At 40.3% G+C, this 19,016-nt stretch overlaps 1 protein-coding gene across 5 annotated transcripts; it reads right to left on the reverse strand.

Annotated features, from left to right (window-relative positions):
• Window positions 1-478: 478 nt before the first annotated feature.
• plekhm1 (pleckstrin homology domain containing, family M (with RUN domain) member 1) lies at window positions 479-18,854 on the reverse strand. Of its 5 annotated transcripts, none has more exons than XM_063482643.1 (13): window positions 18,677-18,854; window positions 17,918-18,004; window positions 14,751-14,992; window positions 13,120-13,791; window positions 12,266-12,719; window positions 11,177-11,324; window positions 8,765-9,733; window positions 7,193-7,338; window positions 6,076-6,269; window positions 5,857-5,920; window positions 5,613-5,770; window positions 3,794-3,907; window positions 479-582 (listed from the first exon to the last, which is right to left on the reverse strand). In XM_063482643.1, exons 2-12 carry the CDS (start codon window positions 17,966-17,968, stop codon window positions 3,799-3,801), a joined length of 3,207 nt encoding a protein of 1,068 aa, XP_063338713.1. In that variant the 5' UTR covers window positions 17,969-18,004; window positions 18,677-18,854; the 3' UTR covers window positions 479-582; window positions 3,794-3,798. The 5 variants fall into 5 exon arrangements, 4 of the variants coding, with proteins under 4 accessions (XP_063338713.1, XP_063338712.1, XP_063338710.1 ...); XR_010094776.1 differs by lacking the exon at window positions 479-582 and adding an exon at window positions 1,884-2,853 and having other exon boundaries at window positions 3,744-3,907; XM_063482642.1 differs by lacking the exon at window positions 479-582 and adding an exon at window positions 1,884-2,853.
• Between the last annotated feature and the right edge of the window lie 162 nt (window positions 18,855-19,016).

Here is a 19,016-nt window from a genome sequence, read left to right on the forward strand (position 1 = left end):
GATATTTTAACACCCCAAATACAGATGAAATCAGAGCATAGAAGCCTTAGGTATGGTTTGGTATTAAGGAATCTGCTCAGAGTGATACATCTGTTGCTTTGCTTGTCAATTTGGCAACACAAGATGTCCAAAATTAAAATGAGCAGCTCAACTTGTTATACAGCCAAGACTTCCCCCTCCTCCCCTCTTCAGGAGCTTCCAAAATCCTAGTTGAATTCTAGTGAAATGAAGGTCAAACATTAGTTTCATTGATCCTGTTTATTTTCCATAATACTGTAAATCACATTTAATCTGTGTATTTTCTCTACATATTAATAGTCATCCACTTCCTTCTGCAGGAGCTCTTTGTCTCTAAAAGTCTTGCACATTTCAAGGTTCGTGTTAAACTTGGACTCAACTAGAGCAGCTTTGCATTATTCAGTTAAAAATAATCCTTGTTTTTTCTCATACTGGTCTTTGTTACAGCCCCATAGACTGTTTTAGGGCCTCTTGCTTTAAGCCATCTTTCTTCTGATTGGTAAACATAAGGTCCGTGGGATTGCCGTGTGCCACATGTGACCATATAAGGGATATCCACGCTCACTGAAATAAAACAGAGTCCAGAGTGAGGATCAAACTATCTGTTTAGAACACTTTGAAGCATCAGCTTTCGTCATTTATAAATATTGATTTCATTATTCGCAATTTTGGTATGTTTTCATCTTAATATAAGGATCCCCTGATGTATCAGTATAAATATGACAGAAAATGATGAAAAGCACAAAATGTCCATCTTAAAAGTTGTTGAAAACAGGAATTTCCCATCTATTTTTTCTACATGTAAAGACACACCCAAATTCCAACAATGATTTCAGTGTGACAGATGGCGATGAAACTGACTTCCTTATTGCACAGAGTAACTTGTTAAAGACTGTGTTATTGTTTTTAACATGACTGCACAAAAACAAAGTTTCCACAGAACTTGATGGAGTCCCATTGCATGACCAAATTTGAACCAAGCTTTAGCGTTGGACAAATGGCCTCACATTTGACTGGAATACTTTCATATACAAGGTTATTGGACATCAGCCCAAGGCTGTTAAAAACATGTTCTGCAGAAATATGTGGTCCCCCAGCACACCTGCATTTGCAAAAGGTCCCAAGCCTGTGAAACACATCTTGCTTGGTCCCTTTTGCATAGGAGAGTCATCACACCGAATACCAAGACTACAAGACCCGTAGCGCTCACCACACATCATTAAGATGCTTGAGGGACTGGTCCTCTCGTATATCAGAGCTATTGTGTCAAATCAAACCTTATTACAGTTTGCTTCCTTAGACCACAGTATGTGCATTAGCAAACATCATCTCTATATGGTAGGCACTGCACAGCCTGGTTTTTGTGTGTCCACAATGGAGGCAAACATATCAAGAAGATTAGCTTTGTGGTACAGTCTCAAAATGGAGGTAGTCCAGCAGGTGGTGGAAGAATAATCCTCTCGAAAGTGAAGTCAATTATGATCAACCCTGCACACCCACTCCATGCCCTGGAGGTTATCAACAGTAGCATCTTCAGCCAAAGACTCAGTGCACCACAGTGCAAGCTGCTATAAGACTGTAATGCACAATAATACTATTCGATCCAGGTTTGCATATTTGTACGTTATTGGCAGTTGTATTTAATCGTTTATATATTATTGACTTTATTAGGAATTAATATTGTTTTGCTGAGGAAATGACTCTGTGATTGCGAGGTGCCGGGGTGTGTGTACTGCAAAATAAGCGTCTGGTCTTCATCAGCCTTCCAGGGACTGATGATGAAAATTAGCCGGTATGCCTGTGTGTGCCATGGCTTTGTGAGTAAAATGAACATTATCTGGTGTGAAAAGCTTAAAATAAAAGACAACCGAATCAAATACACTGACATTTATTTCAATACAGTCATTCATACATAATGAGACAAAATAAATACAAATCAGGAAATAACAGTACTGCAGTATATGCAATTTTCCCTTTGCATATGATATGTTCTGCATATAGCAAAATGGAGTTCAGTACATCTTCAACTTATTTTTGTTCTTTGCAGACCCCAGAGAAGTCTGATGATTCTCAGTTCAAAGTCAAAAATGAAAGAAAAAGAAAAAAAAAGATCAGAAACACAGCTGGGTTTTAGTTTAGGGATAATTTAATGTGGCTGAAGATATTAGAGCTCAAATAACTCAGCTGAAATATCCATTTAACAGTCATTTCCGAGTGCAAATACGCAAATTACGTTTTAAACTTTATAAACACTCATCTCAAATCTTAATGTTTTATGTTTTTGCCACACACTTATTATTAAATTATTTCATTAAATGCATGAATAAGCAGCATAAACAAATCTCCTCTGTGAGCCTTAAGAATTGCCTGTTTAATCACACATATATAGAGAAACATTCCACAAAGCGCTCATATTTACGCTAAATCTAAATATTTAATTGGTCAATCTAATTTTTTTATTGCATGATTATAGGTTAAAATTTAAAAAAAAAAAAAGCATTTTGGCCCCGTAATAGTGAGATATCATGGGAAAACTGTAAAGCTTAAATAAAAGACAAGGCACAATCAAGATCTGGTAATCAAAACATTTCTCATTATTCTACAAGTACAGTACTAAATATTAATGCTGGAAATCATGTCTGAATAATTTGTGCATCGAGAGCAAACAGGAAACGTACTGTGGATCACTTCTGTGTAAACATGATGGTTAAGAAGACATTGATGTGACAAGCAAAGTAAAGAGTGTCAATGGTCACTTTTCCACTGCACAAACTTGTAGCAGGAACCAAGTTTACAGGAAGTCCCCATGATCAGCTATTAAAGTCTGTGAAGATCCTGAATGCACCAAAGAAAAAAAAAAGAAAAAAGCGAAGGGTAAGACAGTTATCCAATGCTATGATTTCTGCTCCTACCTTGGTTTTTCTCTAGAGGAATGAATAACACTGATCGGCGCATTACAGCTTTTACCAGACTAGTATGCTTTGGTTCAGGAAAATGGAATAAGTCTTCGACACAGTCTCAGAGACTTTACATCTCGATTTCGGTCTCATTTTCAAAATTATTAAACCACTAGTTAAACTATGAATCTGTGAAACCAGATGATGATGGTTGTCATTTGTTTTATCCACTTAAATTTTACAATTTGAAAGACTCCTGATCTTCTTTGTTCGAATAGGATTGGGGGGTTTTCAAAGATTTTCTTGTTCTGAAACAAAAAAAAAAAAAAAGAAAAAAAAAAGTAGTGTTTCATAGTAGTTAAGAACCTCAAAGTACAGGCTCTTATCCTGGAGTAGATACTGATCCAGAAGCAGTCCTAGAAGAGGTTCTACGGGAGTGGGTGTGGGGATTCCTGAGTTTAGAATAGGTAATGGTGCAAGCTACTTATAAGTTCCTGCAGTGGAAAATGGCCAACTCTAAAAAATGTTTGGATACAATAGATTGGCAGCAACCTCGACGTCTGACCTGGCCTTTTTTGATGTCGTGGCTGAATCAGAAATCAGAGAGGTATTTAAATCACTGGTCAGTAACATTTGGCTGCATCATGTGAGCAGCACGAGGCTCTGAATGCCTCTACATTAGTGCAAGAGAGTCTAGCTACTGTAGCTTCAAATACCTTCATCTTCATGCTTGCTTTAAGTCAGTTAGGGCAGGCAAACTCATAATTGCACTTGAGGTTACATCATGTGAAAGCTAAATTTTGTTTTCTTTACTCTCCACCAGCTTACGTTTAACAGTCTGGCCCCGTGGCTCACAGCTCAGCACTGTCCCTACTGACCGTGCTCAGTCCTGCAGATCCCTCTCCATGTATTTCCTCATCCGCTGACAGCGAGGACAGGACTGCTCATCAGCCTTGCAGCTTATGTGAAACAAAGCTTTGCAATCTTCACACCTGGGCAAGAGAAAAACAAACCAAATTAAAGGCACTGTGGACACAATTTCCACACCACTTCTAGTAAAAATACTAATGACCAAAGTTAGCATATGTTAAAGGTTTTGTTTTGCTTTTCCACAACTTAAAGTATGATTTTCACAAAAGAATTTCTCAGTCAGTTGACGGTGTCAGCCTTAAATCCTCCGATAGAGAAAATGTGTTTCCCCAATGTTTTGTATTCTTGTTTCCAAGAATACAAAACACCAACAATTTCCACACATATAGGTGTTCTTTTTATAGCTTTGGAGACACAGATTTTAAGATGTTATCAATATTTTAAAATGAGGTACAGGACAAGACAGTCATTTATATTAGAACAGTTTGAATTCACGTTCTATAAAGCGCTTCTTTGGTAAAGCCGAGCGAGTGGTTGCAGTTGTCACACTATACCTTAGGCTCCTTCAGCCTCACACCCACTCTCACTCAGAAGCTCAAAGCCCCCTTGGACTTTCTCCACACTAGTGAGTACATTGTAATTTTCAAAGCCACCAGACAGCGGTTGCTAATCTAAATCTAAAGTGTGTTCTCAGGTATAATTACTATTTTTGTCAGTGGAATCTGGCTGGTTTGACAAGAGTGCAAAGACTTCAGTTCCACTTCAAAAAAAGCACATGAAAACAGGGCATTGAGGGATTTGTAAATGAGAAGATGGATCTCGTAAGTAATGCGTGACTTGACTGGGAGCCAGTGGAGATTTATGAGGGTGAGTGTGATATGTTCACCGAGCTTAGTGCATGTTAGAAGCCTGGCAGATGAGTTCTGGACATACTGGATTCTGTCCAGGGCTTTGCGGGAATTTCCGAACAGGACCCCACTGCAGTAAGCCAGCCGGGTGGTGACAAAGACACGGATGATCGTCTGTTACAGATTTTGTGTGACTGACGTCAAGAGATGTTCATTAGGTTGGTGACAAATCTCATATGAGCCTGGAAGTAGTGATGGTAGTGAGACCTACTAAGATGGATGGTTTGGAGATGGTGGCGCTGGCAGAGTTGCAGGTAGACGAGTTAAAATGCTAAGAGTTTCAGTGCGAGTGAGCAGGACAGACAAGTTTATTGTAACAGAAGGACTATTCAGGATGAGCATTTTGAATACAAAGTTAGAGAGGCAAAGCCGAGATGGTTTGGACATGGAGCTGCCAGACAGGAGGAAAAGCGGAAAACCACAGAGAAGAGAAGGAGGACATGCAGCGGGTTGGAGTGACAGAGGAGGGTGCTAGATATAGGGTGAGATGAAGGCAGGTGATCCACTGTGGCGACCCCTAAAAGTAGCAGCCAAAAGAAGATCATTTTGGTCTGTGTGCTTTATTAAAAGTGTTTTCTACGTCTCTCTGGTAGATTGTGTCTTGCTATTCATATTAACAAGAAGGCTTCAGTTTATTTTTGTCCTGTTTACACTTTATGCAGCCCACGTTAAAAAGCGACAGACAGTGGCGACTAAACAGAACACTGAAAACACAAACAAGGGAAAAGAAGTCACACAGAAGAACAGGATGTTTAAAAAGTTGGAGCTGGTGTTTAGCATTTAATTTAGAATATTTGGACAACAAGACTGGCCTCATTGTGGAGACTTTTTCCTCTTTCTTTTTAAAACTATTTTTGTTTTAGGGTTCAAACAAATAAAAAGAATGAGGAATGAACAGTGATGCCTTTGGAAAACATACCTTGTGGTTGTCTCAAACTGGAAGGGGAAGATGGTGTCATTAGAGTGGCATATCTGACAAATGTAGCCACGCTGGGTGCAAAGGTCACAGCTGAACACATGATTAGAGGCATGTTGCACCAGCCTGCGCAGAAAGTTTACATACTGGCCCTCTGCTACCTGAGAAAAAAAAAATACAGATGCCTATATGTAGGTATTTTAAGGTGGCGGATCCTGTATGCAATGAAAGTGAGCCAGAAGGTTACCTGTCGCAAGTCCTTGACACTGTACAGGTGGTTTGACTCCAACAGGTAAGTTCGCTGCCCCATTCTAGAGAGAGAAATGGAAGGAGAAAGAAAAGAAAAGAAAGGTGTTTAAGATGTTTTATAGCATTTAAATTGATTGTTCCTATTGAAAAGAAACTCAATAGGAACAATGTAGCCTAGAGTAATTTATTGTTATTGCCAAGGCATTCTGCCAAACACCTCGCTTGGAGTTTCTTGCAGGCTCCACTGCGGCAGGTACGCAGATATTCACCCAGAAGGCATAGCTTCTGCCTCTGCTCATGGGCCTGACCCATGGACTCGGTGTGCGCAACCAACTCAGGGTTCAGCTGCTCCAGGTTGATCAGAGGCTCTTGTTCTACCTGCTTCAGCAGCCACAAGGCTTTCTTAGACACCTGTGCAGACAAACAAGTGTAAGCAGTCTCATGAGGCTGACATGTTGCTTCAAAATGTTCAGTAATTTAAAAAAAAAAAAAAAAAAAGACAAACTAGAATATTTAATTATGAGTGGATTAGAATTCATAAAACAAACCCACACACAAAAACTGTAAAAGGACTGTACTGTCAGTCAGCCTGGAGGAAATGCAAATAGTCATTTAACTCTATTCCAGCAGATGGCGCTGTGTGAACAGTTTCTGTGACAAACAGAAACAACCAGACTTTTTGGTCTTGCAAAGAGGTGACCGCCTCTATATGTGCACTGTGTTTGCACATATAGTACATATTAGCCTAATCCATTCTTCAATTCCTGATTCAGGTTTGCACTATATTAAATCAATGTTTGAATCAAACCTCAAAACTTGCAAGTAATAAAAAAAAAAATAGGTTACTCATTCATATTCATGACAATGATCACATTTATGCTCATAATTAGTGTATGTGAATATAAATATTTCCTTAATTAAATTTGAGATATTAAAAACTGAAATGGCATTTACTTTTTGACTTGATTGTTTTAGCAAAGCCATCTTTTTATTTAACCTCAGAGGTCACAAAACAGTTAAGTTGCAAAAAAAACAAAACAAAACAACAACAAAAAAACAAATATTAGAAAACATTTTTGTAGTTTCAAATGAGACTCAGACCTTTAAGATGCAAGTTCATAGAGTTTGGTGTAACATATTACAGTGTGTTTCATGCTTCCAGTCTGCAGCACTCGTGTTAATACCCAAGGCCAGTTTCTTCAAATGACACTAAGCTTTCATCTAAATTAGCAGGTAGGAAGTCATATATGTTTGTTTTTTTCTAATTGCTGTAACAAATTTGTAACACATTTTTTATAGAAATTTGTTTGCAGATAGTTATGTGTTGCACCTACCTCTCTATGGGTGACATCCCAGTTGTGCACCATGCGTGAGGGGATGATGGAGGTGTCACCTTTGTGGCATGACTCACAGTAGTACTGCCCAGAGAACTCACATAACCTGGCTCTGCCCAGTGACAGTCCAATCTTTTGAGGACAGCCTGCAAGACACAGCAAAACACAACTCAGTCTGAGTCACATCCACTCTCACAATGAGTCGGATTCCTCCTCCCGTAGACTCAGCCAGTGATACATTATTATATACAAAGCTATGCTTGATCTGCTCCCCGTGTCGGAAGTTGCTCTCTTTCATCCCAAGATTTATCCCTCTCATCTGTCCCGAAAGCTCCTCTTTTTTATGAAGAAAAAAAAAAACATTCAAATCTGCAGCTCTCTCCACTTGAACGTGGTCTCACTCCATTTAAGGTAATTTTATTTCAGTTTGTAAATGATTTTTCTGACGTTTACTCTTCCTTTTTGTGGCCAGAGACAGATCACAAAATGTGTTGCGTTTTTGTTTTTCAATACTGCCGCTAAGAAGGCGTCGCGTTGGCTGAAGTGATGTTTGCATTGCCGTTTGTTTGTGGATCTGTCAATGGGATTACGCAAAGAAACACCTGACCGAGTTTTAAGATACTTGGTGGAGAAGTGGGACAAAAGCAAAGGAATAATACTTTAAATTTCTTTTGGGAAAATAGGTGGATCTTAAAGATGAGTTTTATTGGTTTTTGGGTAAAAGGATCGTAAAGAATACAACTGAACAACAAGATCAGGTCCTAGACTCCTAGGCAACATGCTGATTTTTATCATCACACTCAAAACCAAACTAAGCACAACAGGAAATGAACAAACTGAACAGACAAGTGCTAATCTTCCATAATCTCCAGTTTTCTAAATGTAAAAGTTTTTTTTTTTTTTTTTAGTACATAAAATGACATTATCTACTGGTTTATGGATCCTGGATTTTAAAGTTTCAGCATTATTGTTTTGGGTGTCAAAATATTAGTTTTGCAGAGCCAGAAGTGAACAATATTTGAACAAGAGGTTGAAGTGCAAAGTTATTAGCTAACACAAGCAAGCTCGAGCCATAGGCTCACACACACACAGACGCATCTGCAGTGATCAGTACCACACAGCAAGTCAGGTCCATTAAAATGTTCCAAAAGACACGTTATAAACATTAGGCAACACCCTTAACTTTAAGCTTTAGTTAATGCAAACAAATCTGTTATTAAAGCATTCATTTACTGTAAAGTTTATTAATGAAGGACGAAACTATCCAAGAGTCCAAAAATGTGTTAGTTCGAGGATGCTTTTTAATGCTGTTAAGTTGAGAATTTTAAAACAAGGTTGATTTTGTCCGTCTCAGAGTGCTGAAGTCTTAAATTTAAAAAAAAAATAAATAAATGGCGTGCTCAAACCCAGTAAAGGGTTTTGACCCCATCACTTACACAAGAAGCACAATGAAAAGCTTTAACTTTTGATACTGCAGACAGGATGGATTACCACAACAAGCAAAATCTGCTCGATTTTACATCAAACAGGCTTAAAAAGGTTTAAATATATTGTTTAAAATTCTAACATTACCTGCACATTTGAAGCTCTGAGTGTCCAGGCCCTTCTCCGAGGGAACTTTGAAAAGGTGAACAAGAAGTGCTCCATCTTCTTTTAGCCTATGCTGCACCAGTCTGTACAGATTTCCAGTCGCTTCCAAAGGTACCTCAGAGCCTTCACACTCCCCGTTCTCGAGGTATGAGTCAAGAGCATCTCGGATAAACTTCCTCCAAAAGCGAGCCTCCTTCTCATTCTCCGCTCTAAATCTAAGTGTTTCTCGGATTGTCAGGAGCTTGAAAAAGGCTGGTCCCCCCTGAGAAACATCGGGAACCACATCCCGGATTTCCTCAACAGGGTAGTTTAGCCGCTGTAGCTTCCTTCCTTCTTTTACGAGAAATCCTTTCAAGGTCTCCAAGGAGAGAGAGAAAACCATACGTTCCCACGTCCGGGCCTCAGGATCTGTGGAGAAGTACAAAACAGCTTCTTTGATGGAATCTGTTTCTAAATCTGTAGTCGATGTCCAGTCAAATTCCTGCTGAGGAGGAGATGGCGAATCCTGCCCTCCACAAGCATCAGAACCAGACGGGCCTTGCTCAGGGCTGGAAGGGGACAAGGGTGGCGAAGAAACTGCACGTTCATCCACACCATTCTCACACCCGGTGTGCAGCACCTCCCACTGCTCGTCATGCGGTACTGGTCGGCTTTTGTTGACAGCCTCAATAATCCGGTCCACCCAGTCCTCAGCTTCATCATGATTGGCCGCCCGGAGGTAAAGCCGTTTTCCAGGAAAGATCAAGTCAAAGCGGCCCTCAGATGAGGTGATGCGAACGTCTTCACATCGCACCAGGGAGCAGTTTTCGCAGCATATCCGTTCATCTGCATTCACATACAGGCGGAACTCAAAGGGTGACAGCTCGCAGTAGTAGTCGCGCCATAATCCTACGGCGCTGCGTCGTTCTAGGTGACCGAGCTTCAGCAACCCTCGAAAGGGGTTGGACAGCCCTGGGAAAAACACATACATAGATGACATTGTCGTGTTTTCACACAGAGAATGCCTCTTTTATATCCATGTTTACTAGCTGAGCTATACATACAGAAAATTAAGCCACAATTGAACCTTTTGCATTATTTTGAGCAAAGTTGCAGGGTTGTCAGAAATAATAAAAAAAAAAAATGTAGCTGTCAACTGTGTGTTAAAACTTAAACACTAAAAGAAAAATCCTCATTAGGACAGGAATTTGTGTCCATGTAAGAAACTATATTATTTGTTAATGTGTTATTACATTAATGTCTGGTAATTCTATGACATTTAGGTCATGTTATATGGTAATGCAAATGTAACATAAGTAATCTAACAAATTACTTTCCCCAGAAAGTAATTCTTCCCTGGCAAGTCCTCTCAACTTGCTACAACACAGTGATGCAATGTAGAGAAAAAAAATGGAGAAGGAAATGGGGTTACAAGAAAAAGAACAGGCCGATACGTGAGCTGACATTGGATTTCCAATCAACTATTACATGACTTCAGAGTTCCTGTTAGCAGCACGAAAATAAAATAAAAAGAAGGCTTGGAATTCAAGTTGACATCCCCAGTGGGATAATTTCACCAGCCAACATTCCCCATTATTTGCTTCAATAGATAAGTTAACATTGACTCACAACACAGTTAAATAATCGAATCTGTTGATGTGAATGACTGAGATTAGCTACTCGTGAACAGTCCCATTATTGACAAAATGATTTAAAAAATAAATAATAAACATAGTCCATATGCTTTGTCACAAAATGTCCCATGACATGCTTCACTATCTGCGCTGTTAATGTTACTTTGTTACACTCTCTTTCACATTATTTCTATTTTTAAAACAGGCCATGGGACTCATCCAAGGAACGTCCTGCAAATGTAGTAAAATCACATTCCAGTGATGTGGCCACACGCCAAGCATTATGTAACAGCAGGCGTTTTCTCTTTTGAGACCTGAAGGAAATTACCTGCTGGGAAAATCTGGGGGCGTGGCTTTAATCTCATTCCACGCTTTCTAGTGCTCCTGGACTTTAGTGCAGTATGTTACTTCATTCGTAATCCCTCAGTGGCTACCTGTATTGACCAGGTGTGCGCACACTGCAGGTACCACTAGAAGTGCTGTGGAGCAACGATTTTACATGTGGGCTTCTGTTTAGTTTGTTCTTTAACAGCTCTGTCTCTTTCACTCAAATGCAATGATCTATTTGTGATAGAAACACAGTCTGTTCAGAGAAACTCAGTTGGCAGGATTCTGAAACTCAGACTTCTTTCCTCGGGCAGTGAGATTGCTGAGATTCCCCATAATTTCTTATTCCTTCATTTATACATTTTTCTTATACTGCATAAAAGTCTTACATCTTTCATTGTCATACACAAGCTTATAGTGCACAATTACAAGCTTGGGAGACAGGGGATGATACCTATTTGTCTGCGATGGACGACACTTGGACGTGACGGTGAGATGCTGGGCTCAGCTGAGGGAGGAGAGACAGGTGCGTCATCGCTGTCCGGCAAATTCTCCAGATGGGGCTTATAAATGTCATCGTCTGAGATCCAAGAATAAGAATGCTGCAAAAAGCAGGAGAGGATGTTTTATTTAGCATTGGGAACCAAAGGGTTTCATTTGCATGTTAATGGTAACTAACAGAAAAAAAACGGAGCTGAGACTTTCAGAGAGCAGAGTGCAGTTTGCAAAAAATGGTTCCCCTTTTATCATGTGTCATTGGTGTTAGTGGTGAAGAACCTATAAACAGTGGTCTCTAAACAGTCACGAAAATGTAAGCACAAATGTGTCTGACTAATGTTAAGAGATTTTCCCATATTTGTGTAAAACACTAAGAAATATCTTTAGTTTTTCTTATTTAGAGATCAAAGTTAACACGGGAGTTCATTTTCATTCTAGGCATTTGCTGGTATAGTATGGCTACTTTCTGTACTCCATTTTAGTAACATCTCGCCACAGGACTGGTTTCATATCACTACCAATTTGCCTTCCGGCAGTATCCTCAGTCTATTAACACTGAACACTGGATCAGCAGGTTGGTGTGTTTTTGCTGTGCCCATGTGGGTTTCTGCTGCGTGCTTAAGTTACTTCCCACAGATCAGAGAGGTGTCGTAAGACTCAGTACTCAGTCAATCAAAGTTAGCCCTAATTAGACAAGGAGTTAGATAATGGACGGACGATGGATGGATGGACAGACCAAGTTAGTAAAACTTGTGTGACTACTAACCATTTTTGTGAGTGGTTTTAAAATGGGAAATGTAAAAGAGAGACTGTCTTGTTTGTTTTTCCTCTATGCTTTATTCACTAGTTTCCAAGATTAAGAGTTGAACATCCTACTTGACATTTCATGCAACAAATATCAAATAGGTTTTTGCGTTTTACGTAATCAGCAACCACAGCATTTATGAACTGATATGAGTGCATGAGACAAATTTGCATTAAGGCCAGATAAAGTTTGTGGTTTTGCTCAAATAACGGTTACCCTCTATAGAGATGTTATACTTACTGATAGTGAATCTGAAGATGACTTTCTGCTCAAGATGCTTGTAGAGCGAAGTGGGCACTGATGAACTACAGAGTCTGCGTTGGTTTTTTCAGAGCTCTCCGTTGGCTTCTCTTCCTGGACAGGCTCAACAGTCACACTTACTTCCTCCACAGGTTCTGCAGGTTCACTGACTGCTGAGACAAGACCTATGTCCGAGTGCAACTCTGAAAAGGCACTTTTGCAGACTTCAGCGGGACACTTATCATCATCAGATGATGGCAGCTCAGTGGTTGTTTCTGGTTGCTCTAAATCAAGCTGTCCAAAGTTTGGAGGCTGGTACTCAGAAGCCTGGGGCTCACTGTCATTGATAATACCCTTCTCAGAGAACTGAGAAGGACCCATGCTGGAGACAAATGAGTCTTCCTGTGTCGAGTCCTGACTGCAGTGTCCGCTCTCCCGGAAATCAGTCAGCGAGCTGCAGAGATACAGACAACTCAAAACATGTATTTTATTTCAAGTTAAATAAAAGAAAAGCTTTTGTTGATGAAAGACCAAAAAAAAAAAAAAAAAAAAAAAAAAACCCTCAGCATCCAAGCTGCTAATTTTATATACTGGTTATTGGCTGGTTTTCAGTCCCGTGCCAGAGCCCATATTGGGGTGGATGTGCACATATCTTTCAGTTTTATTGGAGGCTATTTCCTGCCAATGATTAACACACATCTGGTGCTCTGGTGATTATTAGAACAACAGGATGGTGTATGAGGGACTGACTAAAAATATACTACAAGATGGGGCTCATTCAGGTGCTAAGAACAAAGTTAATTAACTCCTATTTGCTCCAGAATGATTAAAAACTGTTTAAAATGTATACATACTCTTTCTGTGGCCTCTTGGTGCAGATGTTGGGATTAATGGCTGCTTCAAAGTCACATGAAGACCAATGCTCTCCTGTCGGGCTGCGGGGGTCCTGTCCCTGCAGAAGGCTGTCAGAGCTCAAGCTGGAGGACAGCTGAGAGGAGCCTGTGGTATCCAGGCTTAAATTAGAAGAACGAAGAGCAGTCTGACTCCCTTGTAAAAGATCTGATCCCCTCCCCACTAAAACTGGGCAGCCTCTCTGTACATCCAGTGCGTCCGAAGAACCCGATGACTGAGACACTGTATCCCAAATTTCCTTCCATATGGGCTTGGAGGTGGGAGGGTCTCCACCATTGAGGGGCAGGTCGAGTAAGTCTGCCTGGGACAAAGGGCAGAGTCCGGCAAGAGCCAGAGGCGTGGTGGTCCACTCATTGAGGACAGATGACTTGTAAGACAGGCTGAATGTGAGGGAGGCCAGACCCTGGAGGTAGCTGAGCAGAACCTCTCGCTCCTCCGGGTTCAGGAGCAAGGCACTGGGCTGATAATGGGCCTGCAGCTTGGAGTCTTCGCGGAACAACGATACGAGGTAGCACTCCAGGAGGCCGTGGTTGAGGGCCAGCCGCAGCCACGCTCGGCAGCGACCCACATCAGTGCCCACAAAGCTTATCTTCTCCAGCTCTGTGATCACATCACTAGGTAAAGAAAGAGTGTATTGCATTTTCACAGAATAATACCTTAAATCAGTCATACTTAAACTTAAGAACGGCATCACTCAATAGGAACTCTGAAAATCTTCAGGGACACTTCTAACCCTTTACTAAAAACTCTGATTTAAACACAAGACTCGGATTAATGACCTCCTGAGGTTTCTGTTCTTCATTTCATTTGATCAATCATCTCTCTTATTCTGTGTAATTCTCTATTAACAGCCTTCTTTTTTGCCATCTGATAATGATCAGTCAATTTTTAAAATCTTTTGTCTTCTACTTGTTTTGTAAATGGAAATATTAAAGCTTGAAAATGTTACTCAGGGAACTCAGAAGATTTTAAATTCAAGCTTAACAATTGTAAATTTTTCACTGACCACACAGACAACCTGCATACCTTCAATACCCAAAAGGAAGCTGAGGGCCACACTTTGGGAATCACTGATTTGAATTTCTCAATAACATTGTTATTGAGAAGATTTAACATTGTATGTTCACTTTTCTTCTTTGCAGCCACCACATGCTGCTTTAAAGAGACACACACATACACATGAACACACACCAAAACCCCCTCATCCAGGAGACACAATACTGTCAGAATTCTTTTTGCCTCCTGGAAGATAGTCTTTCAAGAAGGAGATTAATGTATACCTTATTTTATTGGCAACCTATGCTGGGTGGACCATGGCTCTCACCCTGTGATAGCAAGGACAGGCCTTAGCCCAAAAAAGTAGTTGTCATCAGATTACTCGATTAATCAGTGGAATAATTGTTAGAATACTTGATTATTCAAGTTGCCTCAAGGCACTTTGCATAAGGTAAAGACACTACAATAAAATGAACCTGAAGTCTAAGATCAAATCTCCAAATGTATTTTTTTTCCAAAGGGAAAAAGTCCAAAAACCCCAAAGTTTAGGAATAATTGTGCCTTGGTTCTGACTTACCGGTGGGTGACACTCTTGAGGAGGCTCCAGAAAAAAGGCTGAGGGAGGGGTCCACGGTCCCCTTTCCTACTGCTGCTTCGAGACTCTGAGCGGATGTACTTGCTCTTGATACCGTGGATGAAGACGGCCTCCAGGGCACAGCAGAGGTGGTTAGCATCGGAATCATCACTGGTGACTACCGAGTCTGACGCTACATATCGTTTCTGCAGGGCCTTGAGCGACTGCGCCAACTTCTCTTTGATCTAAGAAACAATACGTGGAAGAGGAAAAGGATTTTAATGAAACACATTCCTCAACTGGTTCTGATGGGAAGCAGCTGTCAAACAAGAAAGAAATTCCTGTTCAACCACATATATAGAAAACATCTTCAAGCATTAACTGGCACTTTTTTCTGCATTTCATTCCACAGTGTGATGACAAACAAGCAGTTTGAGATCAGCTGTGATGTTATGACACTCAACCTGTATATAACCTCCTGTCACATGTCACCCACTGTCAGCTGATGGGGGAAAAAATAAACACATTACAAACAGACCTACATTATGTAAAAGGTTAGAGGACAAAGGCAGCTTCTTTCGCAACACACAAGAAACTTAGTGCTCTTGAGCACTGAAGAACTCTTCCTTTGCTGTGCTTGACTTGTTAGAAGAAAAACATCTGCAGGTCCAGTTCCAAGCACCTGGACATATACAGTACATTAATGCAGCGGGGTTATTTTCTGCAAAACTAAAAACAGGGTTTTTCCACGGTCCACGATGGGCCAGACAAGCACAGTTTGTCCAACTATACTCAAAGCAATGACTTTGTTTCTCCTTACCTAATGATCTGAGGTCTCAAAGCCTTGTTAACAAAACATAAAAAATATTTACATTTTTTAACTCATTTTTTCCTTTCATTGAAACATCTGAAAAACACATTTGAAAAAAAGCCATAACCCTGGGGTTTTCCTGGCGTCTGGAGGATGACAACACAACGACTGGTCCATAGTTACGGAAAATAAGATTTGTTATCTAAGCTAACAGAAGTTTCTCCCTGTTATTTTTAGCTATTTTATAAACAAATTAAAAAAAAAAAACGTATTTTAAACTTGGGTAAAATAAGCCTCACTTTAAAAAAAAAATACTGGTTACAAATATTTGTAATCATAGTTCTGGTTACTTTTCTTTGGTGAAAGGTCAAAAACCTCTTTAGTGGGTAGTCCCACCTATGACTCAGGCTTCCTACTGTTAAAGGATAATTTACGTCTTCATTTTTATGATCCTAGGAAAGCCTAGTTGTACACAAAGACAATAAACTGAACTGGGTTAAGAACACCACTGCACTCTACAGTAAGGGCCAGAGTCGTCTCTATTTTCTGAGGCGGCTGAGGTCTTTCAACATCTGTCGGACAATGCTCAGGATTTTCTGTTAGTCTGTTGTGGTCAGTGCTGTCCTCTATGCTGTTGCATGCTGGGGCAGCAGGTTGAGGGTTGCAGATGCCAACAGACTCAAACTGATCCAAAAGGCCAGTAATGTTGCAGGAAGGGTTGTGTCTGAGAGGTGGATGGTGTCCAAGATAAGGACAATGCTGAATAATACCACTCCATTACATGCAGGCTAGTCACAGGAGCACGTTCAATGAGAGACTGAGATTACCAAAAAGCCCACTGCGCCACACAGGAAATCATTCCTGCCTGTGGCCATCTCCCTGTACAACTCCTCCATCTAATATCCTGTAAACACTGCAATAGTTACACCCTTTTGCACACTCTCTACAGTAAAATAACAAATGACAAAGTTCACAGGTTAGAGTTAAATGTCAATCATATATTCACCTCTGTAATATTCTTGATATTTATAATTGAGCAATTTGTATATGTTAGCGCTGTTTCTTAAATTTGTAACCTTTGTAGCATATTGCATTATTTATTTAGTTTGGTCTGTTACTGTCTTGGAGCAACTTTAACACACATAATTTACTTAGGGATTATAAAAGTATTCTGATTCTGAAGTCTACCATTCAGGCTAGAGTTAGACAGGGCTCTCAAAGAGTAGCCCACAGACTGGTGGCAGCCCTTGGCAGTTAAGAACACAGTTTAAGTTATACAATCATATACAGTGCACAACAAATCTCTGCAAGCCATCATAACAGATTGAATATGAATGATGTTGAGGAGTTTAATTTTGGTTAGTGGTTAAAAAAAAACCCAAACACATTTGGAGCAATAACATGTTTAACATAACAGCTTTGATGGTGAGAGGTGACTGTCTCACTTGTTGTCATTATTTAGATTCAAGAAACACGGGGTGATTCATTAAAATCTCAGAGTTATAATCAATTCTCAAAAATAGTCACACTGAAAATAAACTAATGCCGCATGTATCAAGTATAAGAAAGCCAATGTGTGAGTTAAAATATTAAAAGTAAACAGCAAATATTAGCCAGATCTATTCTTTGTTAAGTAATTCAGCTTTGTACTGCAGTGGTTTTATGTTACAGTTCACCATAGACACACAAGCACAAAAAGTACTAACAGCAAGTTCCTGATTCCTGACACGATCACCCAGGCCTGATGCGTCAGTTATGTCTATGAAAAAATCTTGAAATACTTCTGAAATATGTGAACATATTTCACATTAATTGTTCAATATTTGACTCTTGGGTTAATTTATCAAAGTAAGTAAGACCCTCTGAGACAAAACATGTCCACCACTGATCCAAAAGAATAGAACTTGTTACAAGTTTCTTAGGTTAACCTTCATTCAGTCTTTCAATGCAGGTCCCCTAAAGTGTGCACAACAGCAGCAGAGAGGTCCATCTGGGCCTTTTTTTCCCTTCTTGTCTGTACCAGAAGAGCTCCTGTAGTCCTGGGTGGGACTACACCTATGCAAGACCAGCTTCACCATTAAACATAATGAAAATCCTCTGTTGATGAGCTTAGCACCGGGATTATGATGCATTTCCTCTGCTGCATCCGCTATTAGTGGCGTATTGAAAACAGGCTGTGCTGTTGTTGTTTTCTTTTTCTTTTGGAGCACCCCATGTCCCCCACAACCTAAACATCAAGGGGGTACTTTGCATTACAATACTACTTAAATATCACAAGCCAACTCTCACGCTGTCTCACCAGCAGAGGAAGGAGCCAGACAGAAGTGAAATCCGCAACGTGAAACGAGCTGATTCTTACCTTTTTAACATCCTTAGCCTCGTGCGGAGCTTCAGTCTGCGTGGCGAGCATGGCACCTCCTGGAATAAGTTACTCCAACATGGCACACTGAAACACACAAAAAAAAGACCTGCCCTTTTTGCACTTGCAGGCTTGACTAACAGCGACCAAACGAGTCATGCGAGTTTGTATCCTGAATATGGCCACGCCGACGAGCCAGACATGTGACGAGAAGGAAACGATTTTCCCTCCTCACATCGAGTATCCAGAATTTCCTATCACGAGGCTGTGCTCTGTGACATTATCTGCCATTTCATGCTTTCTGTGAGTAGCCCTCTGAGTCATGTGAAGCACAGATTAAAGAGGACGTCTGCAGGGAAGCAGCTTCTTACTTCCCCAATAAAAACTGAGAGGCACTCTGAGAACTAATCAGCATGTAATCCAACCACCCTGACATCATCACATCCAAATAAGATTGCGTTAAATACATCAAGTGCTGGGCTGTCAGCAAACAAAGTACTGTTTACCAAACAGTGGCTGGTTAATAGTTTCGTTTTAAACACCCAAAGCGACATTTAGAAGCATTTGTTTTCTCTGCAGACGCTTTGCAGTGACGAGCACTGGGCGTGTGTGCATTAATGACAGAAATGTACGACCGAAACACTGTAAATTAAACAAATAAAATAAAAAAGCTGTGTACATAACGAAATGTCTATCAGCTATGTAATAATATTAAAATCAGACGTTGTCGGCGGCTTTTACTAGCTAAGTTTTGCTTACCGAAACAAACAGCCTGGCTAACAGGTCGAAAAACAAGCGCGTGTCCTCCTTAAATTAACGTAAACACGTGAGCTGCACGTTAGAGGCACAAAAATCCGTGCAGTCACTCTCCATCGCTTCCAAAACGCCTAAAAATAGAGCAGAAGTTAGCTCGACTTTAGACGCTCGACTGTCACCATCCAACTGAAGACGAAGTGCATCATGGGAACTCAGACTAGTGATGCGTTCAGGCTCCATCACAAATGCTGTGAAACTGGGCTTGTTCTCATGGATTCTCTTCTTGTCGATCTTTTTCTTCTTCTTGAGTTTCTTTATGATTTTCTTGATCTTCTTCTCATTC

Source organism: Pelmatolapia mariae, linkage group LG8, assembly GCF_036321145.2.
Source record: "Pelmatolapia mariae isolate MD_Pm_ZW linkage group LG8, Pm_UMD_F_2, whole genome shotgun sequence".
In the NCBI taxonomy this organism is placed as follows: Eukaryota; Metazoa; Chordata; class Actinopteri; order Cichliformes; family Cichlidae; genus Pelmatolapia; species Pelmatolapia mariae.